General features: G+C 42.8%; 1 protein-coding gene across 1 annotated transcript; it reads right to left on the reverse strand.

Moving 5' to 3' along the window:
* Positions 1–6,686: 6,686 nt before the first annotated feature.
* Positions 6,687–7,818, reverse strand: LOC121814575 (E3 ubiquitin-protein ligase TRIM21-like; the record flags this gene model as incomplete). The annotated part of the gene is made up of 1 exon (XM_042221166.1): positions 6,687–7,818. A coding segment is annotated over one exon (765 nt), but the record flags the coding sequence as incomplete, so codon positions are not given.
* Positions 7,819–8,744: the final 926 nt, after the last annotated feature.

An 8,744-nucleotide genomic window follows, 5' to 3' on the forward strand; every position in this document is an offset into this window, starting at 1 on the left:
TTTCTTTAGGTCACGAGCAGTTGTCCAAGCATTTCACTACATATCGTACTGTGTATGACTGTGTACGTGACAAATAAAATTTGAATTTGAATTTGAAGTGCTATTTACAAAGTGAGGGATTTTGGGGTGGTGGGGAAAGGGACAGGTGCTCCACACTCGCCGAGTCTCAGCCGCTCGACACACTCCGCTCTCACTCTCAGCTCACACTCACGCTCCTCCACTCGATCAGACGCTCGTGCTCAATCTTCCAAACAGCGGGGAACAGGAAGGGTCCAGGCAAGTGTGTATGCCAAAGACGGGAGCCCGAGGTGAGCTCCGCCCCGGCCGCGTGATGCAGGAGCGGGAGGGAGGGGAAAAGAGATAAAAACAAAAACACATGTAGCCTTGCAGGGCTGGCTGGGAAGACACAGGGACCATGACAGAAACGGAACGAATAGCAAACTTTACTTCAACGTGCACGAACCATGAAGGAGGGTCATGAAGCCGAAAATCCGGCAGCTTAACCGCCACAGCAAACGAAGCTATAGGCGGAGGTGGAAGTCTTGCAGCTGCTGTGCTTCCAGGCTTGAGCTGGCGTCTGCGAACCTTCGGCGTCACCAGTGTGGAGGTATGTAAGGACGACAGGAGAGACTAACGTGCTGGTGTCACCTGATAAAACCTGAACTCACAGTTAAGCTTTTTAAAATGTAAATATAACATTTCAATCTGTTTGTCAAAGTGGACAGCTTTGTTTCTGATGAGGTGGAGTTTGATGAGGAGAACAATGACGTGGACCTGTTTGGCTGCAGGCCCAAAAATAATTAAATTCTAACATTTTTACTCATATTTGTGAACAGTATATGTTTTAATACTTGTGCCTTTAAAGACTGAAAGAAGAGTTTCTACTTTCTGAAGTTTGATTAAATGGATTACTTTCTTCAACTTGAAAACAGTTTAACAAAACAATAAAGTGAAGGTCGGATACCCATTTTTTTCTGCAGTTTCTGACAGAATCTCATGATCTTCATCAGCAGCTCAAGTTTGCTTAGTTTTGTTTTTAGGACTTCTTCTCTATGTTGCCAGAAGATTCTTCCTTCTGTGACCACAGTGTACTTGTTTTCTATCATAGGACAGGATGAGATACGGATGGTAAATGGCCTGTATTTATATAGCGCTTTACTTAGTCCCTAAGGACCCCAAAGCGCATTCAGTCATTCACACACTGGTGATGGCGGCGATACATTGTAGCCACAGCTGCCCTGGGGCGCACTGACAGAGGCGAGGCTGCCAGACACTGGCGCCACCAGGCCCTCTGACTACCACCAGTAGGCAATGGGTGAAGTGTCTTGTCCAAGGACTCAAGGACCGAGACTGTCCGAGACGGGGCTCGAACCGGCAACCTTCCAATTACAAGACAAACTGCCAACTCTTGAAACACGATCGCCTTTACTGTATCAGGATCAAGAGTCACATCCACTGCATACTGCTGGACCCTCTTCAGCTCAGCCTCAAACAGCTTCTTCATGTCTTTACTGAATATCTCCTTCAGCTGATCCACAGCTCTCACCACAGTCCCCTCATATGATGGTGGATGGATACTGACCTCTGTCCAGTCTTTGGTGGTTGGAGCAGCTTTCAGGGATGAGAAGCTTTGGAGGAGGTGGAGGTGATCTTTAGAGCGTGAGAGCTGCTCCACCTCAGAGCTTCTCTTCATCAGCTCAGAGATTTCTTGTTCCAGATCTGTGATGAAACCTTCAGCCTGTTTGTCTGTTGTTTCCTGTTTGTCTTCTATCTCCTTTATCAGTTCATTCAGGCATCTGGCAACAGACTCCTTCAGAGCAGTGAAGACCCGAACACCTTCTGCTTTCTCTCTGTCTGCAGCATCTTTACTCATCTTCACTGAGTCTTTGATCTCCTGAATCTTCAGCCATGTCTTCTGGATCATCTGTTGAATTTCAGCCTCAGTCTTGACCAGTTCTGACTTCGGTCCTTCATATTCTTCTCTCAGAGGAAGAAACTCATGAGTCTTGTGGTCAACAACAAAGCAGAGCATGCAGACACATGTCTGATCGGTCTTGTTTTTCAGGTTCTCCTCAGGATCAGAATCAGCTGATGTTGTTTTAGACTTGAAGCAGCCAGGTGAGGCTGCAGGTGAGTCTGACAGTAGGAGGCAAGACACACCAAGCAGGACTTCAGGGCCTTCAGTTTGGTTGCAGTGCAGATGTCACAGGGAACTTCTCCTGGTTTGGCAGCTTGTTGCTCTGAGCTGCTGCTGCTGACTTTCTGCTGAGCTTAATGTCTGAACTGAGCCAGTGTTGGGGAGTAATGGAATACATGTACCGGTGTTATGTATTTAAAATACAAAATATGAGTAACTGTATTCTGTCATTAGGGGGTCCTCTTGGGGGGATACTCCCACAGGGCTTAAATCTGGGACTCACCATTTGATTCAAGTTTAGAGGTGTTTTTTTTTCTTTTTTACTGTTTAAATTTTATATAACCTTATCTCCCTGGTTAGGTCAGTTTAGTTTGTTTGGGCAGTCATTTGGGATGTGGAGTCCTCATTTTGTTTGCCTGAATTCAGTCTGGTTTCTTTGACCTCTTTTTTTAGATTGACATTTATTATTTTGGTGAATGTAATTTTTAGGATTAAATAAAGGAAACCCCTCTTTTCATAATAATTCCTGGGACTGATCCTGCTTTTCAACTAAGTCCATCACAGCAATCTTGACACAACCATGAAACCTGTAAATTAAATTCCTGGGTTTAATAGTTTTCACTTTTTGAAGACTTTGTATCTAAAACAGATAAAGGCCCTGTTGCAAATAAAATAAAAAGGGCAAGATTAAAGGTACAAGGTGACTTGGCTCTTGCATTGAGTTAAGTTCAAAAACTGTAGTATCTGTTTCTGTACAGAGCTCTGGTTAGGAGGAAAATTCCAACCCTTGGAAAATTGAAATACTCAACTGTTGCCCATCTCGAAGAGCAGGATGTTACATCCTGCGGTGTCTTTGTATGCAAGGTAGCTATAATGGTCATAATGTATTGCACTTGAATAAGCACAGACTTTAATTAACATGAAATGCTCAGATCCTATCACATACAACAATAGTTTCCTGTTGACCAAGAGGGGATTGCCAGGCTAAGACTGGACATGTGCTCTCTCAGGTATGCTTCAGAAACAGCTCTCTCAATATTAATTTAAAATATTTATATGCATATCCTCACTGTTGCATATATTTTCAGATCATCTTTACCAGCTCTGCTGTGTTGAGAGAAGCTCTGGTGCAGAAACTGATGAGTGGGTAAGATAATGAAATCCAGACCTAAGACTGAAGCACAGAATTCTGAAGTAACTGCACATTTACACATCTTTAGTTGCTTCATTCAACAAACTGACTTTAAATGAATGACTGACAACATTAAATGTTTCTCTCTTCAGATTGAATGCATCTGCTGTGGAAAGACCCACACAGTGTGCATGGACTTCCCTATCCGGTCTTTAATTCTGACGTTATTAGCCATGTCTGGGCCCAAACTCTGCTGCAGGTCCCTAAGTCAAATGATCACTTCAGCATTACTGAGAGTTGAAAAACCATCTAAATTCTTTCATCTGTAATAAAATGATCACTGTGGCTGCTCTACCAGGTGTAACAATTAAATTTAACATCCAGGCATCCATGAAAATAGAATTTATGACATTTAACCGAGTTAGAAATTAGCAGGGAGTTAGCTCGCTTGCTTCCCTCTAAATATAATATACCATGTTCAGAATGAGGGATTTAAGAAACAAATTAAGACATACAGCTCTGCTATCACTTCCAACATAAATGAAGACAGGAAAGTAAACAGCAGTGACGTTTGTAGGGTTACTGAAGTTGGGCTAGCTGGTATATTATGTGCTAAGTGATCGCTAGCGCGACAAAGCTATGTTAGCATAACATAAACAGTAAAGCTGGAGGACGAACGCTAACAAACGGAGGACTTTTTTCCACTCGATAAAAGTTTATGTGAGGGTTCCCAATGGTTAGGGGCAAATGCAATCGCATGGCAGGATGCTGTAAACGGACCAATCATCAGTCAGAAGAACCACCGAGATAATCCATCCACAATATGAGGTTAGTTATTAATATACTGCTGCATGGGCTGGGCTGTAGTTACATCGTAAGGATTTAAAAACTGAGCTTTAAAGTGATTAGCGGTAATAAAAACCGAGAGAAGCTGAGAGTGACCACTGGCTGTTTTTAGGGGCTTGTTGAGATTAAATAGAACTAGATAAAAAGCATTAAAACATGTTAAAAACACTACAGCCTTATTAAATGCAGACTACTTTGGGCCCAGAAGCAGGATTCATCACGTCATCACTTAAAGACCGGATTGCAGAAGGCGATTAACTATGACACATTTTAAATAAACAGAAATAAATGATTCATGCTTAATGACTGATTTTAGTCTTGATAATTCAATGTACTGGCATTGAATATTTAAAAATGTTTGTGGGTTGATTTGAATGCTTCAGGTGTGAGTGCAGCCACTCAGCCTCCACTCAATGTGCTGACAGAGCCAGGTGCAGATGTGTCACAAGTTACTCTGCTTGTAGGCTATGACACATGGCCACAGGCGGCACTAGTGGACTGGACTCATTTTGAGTGCAGACACTGTAAAGTCCATGCTTTAGTCCGCAGGCAACAATGCTGAAATCAGATCAGAGTAATAAAATTTTAGAAGAATAATGATGAAGACAGCAAGATTCTCGATAACCTAAACTGACAGACTGTATTTGAACCACACAAATGTCACAGATATATCCAGTGTTTGTTTCCTGGTTTGTCTGCGGCTCCTGAAAAGCATATCTGTTTGACCAACACCAATTATTCTAAAATGCCAGATAATCTGAAAATGTGGTGACATGAAGTTATTTACTCATGATTATGTTTTTGTGGCGTGACTTTTGACATTAATATGCTTCCACACAGGGACGGTCCTAGCCTGTTTGGTGCCCTGGATGAACACTCCCTCTGGTGCGTCCCCCACCCCCACCTCCCCCCTCACACACACGACACACACACGCACACACCACACACACACACACACACCACACACACACACACACACACACCCACACACACACCCACACACACAGTACAGTGGCAAAAAAGTATTTAGTCAGCCACCGATTGTGCAAGTTCCCCCACCTAAAATGATGACAGAGGTCAGTAATTTGCACCAGAGGTACACTTCAACTGTGAGAGACAGAATGTGAAAAAAAAATCCATGAATTCACATGGTAGGATTTGTAAAGAATTTATTCGTAAATTAGGGTGGAAAATAAGTATTTGGTCACCTCAAACAAGGAAAATCTCTGGCTCTCACAGACCTGTAACGTCTTCTGTAAGAAGCTTTTCTGTCCCCCACTCGTTACCTGTATGAATGGCACCTGTTTGAACTCATCATCTGTATAAAAGACACCTGTCCACAGCCTCAAACAGTCAGACTCCAAACTCCGCCATGGCCAAGACCAAAGAGCTTTCGAAGGACACCAGGAAAAGTATTGTAGACCTGCACCAGACTGGGAAGAGTGAATCTACAATAGGCAAGCAGCTTGGTGTGAAAAAATCAACTGTGGGAGCAATCATCAGAAAATGGAAGACATACAAGACCACTGATAATCTCCCTCGATCTGGGGCTCCACGCAAGATCTCATCCCGTGGGGTCAAAATGATCATGAGAACGGTGAGCAAAGATCCCAGAACCACACGGGGGGACCTGGTGAATGACCTGCAGAGAGCTGGGACCAAAGTAACAAAGCTCACCATCAGTAACACACTACAACGGCAGGGAATCAAATCCCGCAGTGCCAGACGTGTTCCGCTGCTGAAGCCAGTGCATGTCCAGGCCCGTCTGAAGTTTGCCAGAGAGCACATGGATGATACAGCAGAGGATTGGGAGAATGTCATGTGGTCAGATGAAACCAAAGTAGAACTTTTTGGTATAAACTCAACTCGTCGTGTTTGGAGGAAGAAGAATACTGAGTTGCATCCCAAGAACACCATACCTACTGTGAAGCATGGGGGTGGAAACATCATGCTATGGGGCTGTTTTTCTGCCAAGGGGACAGGACGACTGATCCGTGTTAAGGACAGAATGAATGGGGCCATGTATCGTGAGATTTTGAGCCAAAACCTCCTTCCATCAGTGAGAACTTTGAAGATGAAACGAGGCTGGGTCTTCCAACATGACAATGATCCAAAACACACCGCCCGGGCAACAAAGGAGTGGCTCCGTAAGAAGCATTTGAAAGTCCTGGAGTGGCCTAGCCAGTCTCCAGACCTCAACCCCATAGAAAATCTGTGGCGGGAGTTGAAAGTCCGTGTTGCTCGGCGACAGCCCCAAAACATCACTGCTCTCGAGAAGATCTGCATGGAGGAATGGGCCAAAATACCAGCTACTGTGTGTGCAAACCTGGTAAAGACCTATAGTAAACGTTTGACCTCTGTTATTGCCAACAAAGGTTATGTTACAAAGTATTGAGTTGTATTTTTGTTATTGACCAAATACTTATTTTCCACCCTGATTTACGAATAAATTCTTTACAAATCCTACCATGTGGATTCATGGATTTTTTTTTTCACATTCTGTCTCTCACAGTTGAAGTGTACCTCTGGTGCAAATTACTGACCTCTGTCATCATTTTAGGTGGGGGAACTTGCACAATCGGTGGCTGACTAAATACTTTTTTGCCCCACTGTATAAAACATATTAAGGATTGCGCATTAACATATTTTATTGTGATAACTGTTGTCGGAACTATACTGAATTTAAACAGATAAACAAACACACACACACAGAAAGAGAGTATGCATAGTATGCAAACGGCTAACAAACAGCCATTATAATTCGTAAAGGAGACAAATCAGCAATACACCTCTTCCAATTAATGTCTAATTAATATTGTGCTGAACACTGTCTGCCCACTGTTTATTATCATGGCTTTGACCTTTCCTTGTCCATCTTCCATTGGTGTTAGTTTTGCACTCCAATATCTGATTGACTGATTGACAGAACAGGTGATGATCAATTATCATGGTCATCATCATCATCATCCTCATCACCATCACCATCACCTATCATCACAGGACAGATGATCAGAGGTGCAGAGTTTTTACCATCATCATCAACATTCCAGGGACAGAAGAATGGGTAGAGTTTCCCGGTGAAGGAGCAGCCAGTAAAGGAGTAGATAAGAGCTGCATCATCTACATCATGAAAGGAGACCAGACCCTCTTCATAATCCACAAACACCCCCACCTTCTCAGGATCTGACTGAAGGGAGAGACAGACTGGAAGACCCTCCAGAGCTATATAATTATTTTTATATACTCCTACAATCCAGTAACCTTTCGTTCGGTTCAGTTCAACCGTGAATTTTTCCTTCCTGTTGACTGACTCTGTGACCACTCCTAACATCAATTTGGTCTTGTATTTTACTTGAACTTCAAAGTAAAATCTGCCTGATGACAAACTCTGCTTTCCTAAAACAATGAGAAATTCAGAAAATCTCTCTGGGTTGTCTGGAAGATCATTCTCCTCTTCACCACAGTGTACTTGTTTCCCATCATCAGACAGGATGAGTTTAGGATGTGCTGTATCAGGATCAAGAGTCACATCCACTGCATACTGCTGGACCCTCTTCAACTCAGCTTCAAACAACTTCTTCATTTCTTTATTGAGTGTCTCCTTCAGTTGACTAACAGCTCTCACCCCAGCTCTCACCACAGTCCCCTCATATGATGGTGGATGGATACTGACCTCTGTCCAGTCAGCATCAGGGTGTGAATGCTAATAGTCTCCTAGCTAAGACATCCATAGCATCACTGCATCTCATCTATTTCTTATCCTTACCTGACTCCCTTCCCTTTTTCTCTCTATTTTGGTCACCAACTCCCCAACTTTCTGCACTCTTCTGCTGCATAAACTTCTGATTCCTCCTGCTTCTCCCTTTCCAAAGGTAATGATGGATGGATGGAAATTTTGCTACTTTGATTCAAGGATAGACTGATTGCACGTTGGTGATCAAAGGTCAATGTCTTTGTTACTTTTCCCACTTTTTTTTTTTTTTTACATCCATTACTAAAGAACCCATACAATAACAATGACACAAGAATAAGGCTAGCACTGGGATATGACAATGTTATGAGAAAAGGAAAATCTACTGAGGAACAGAAATCGAGAATGTTTTCCAATTCTAGATTTGGCTGACTAAGAATTGATGAAACAATCTTGCAACAGTGCTTTAAATGTGTGTTAAGAATTTGTTTTAGTAATTGTAGTTTTTTTGCACCAACATACGTGCAGTATCTAAAGACGTCTACTAACATGGCGCGAATCAATATTAGTTTTATTGACGAGGCATGTGAACGCATTCAAGAATAGTGATGAGTACCGGTTCTGACATAAACGGTAGTAACCAGACTGAAAAGCAGCGCACATTTCGGTGCTTTATTTCGGTGCTTTTTTTTCCTGAGATGTCATACACTTTGGATTCTAGCCAATCATTTTACCTTTGCAAGCGTAGTAGGCGGGCCCAGGTACGTACGTTCTTTTAGAGCAGAGCTACAGATTAAAAATGCCCAAGGCGAAGCGGTCAAAAGTCTGGCTGTACTTCACAGCAAAAGATGCAAACTCAGCAGCCTGCAACAAGTGCTTTAAGGTGATACTGTGCAAAGGAGGTAACACCTCGAATCTGATGAAACACCTGGCGACGT

This window comes from Haplochromis burtoni, unplaced genomic scaffold (genome assembly GCF_018398535.1).
Source record: "Haplochromis burtoni strain Fernald_Lab_line unplaced genomic scaffold, NCSU_Asbu1 Contig_61, whole genome shotgun sequence".
Classification (NCBI taxonomy): domain Eukaryota; kingdom Metazoa; phylum Chordata; class Actinopteri; order Cichliformes; family Cichlidae; genus Haplochromis; species Haplochromis burtoni.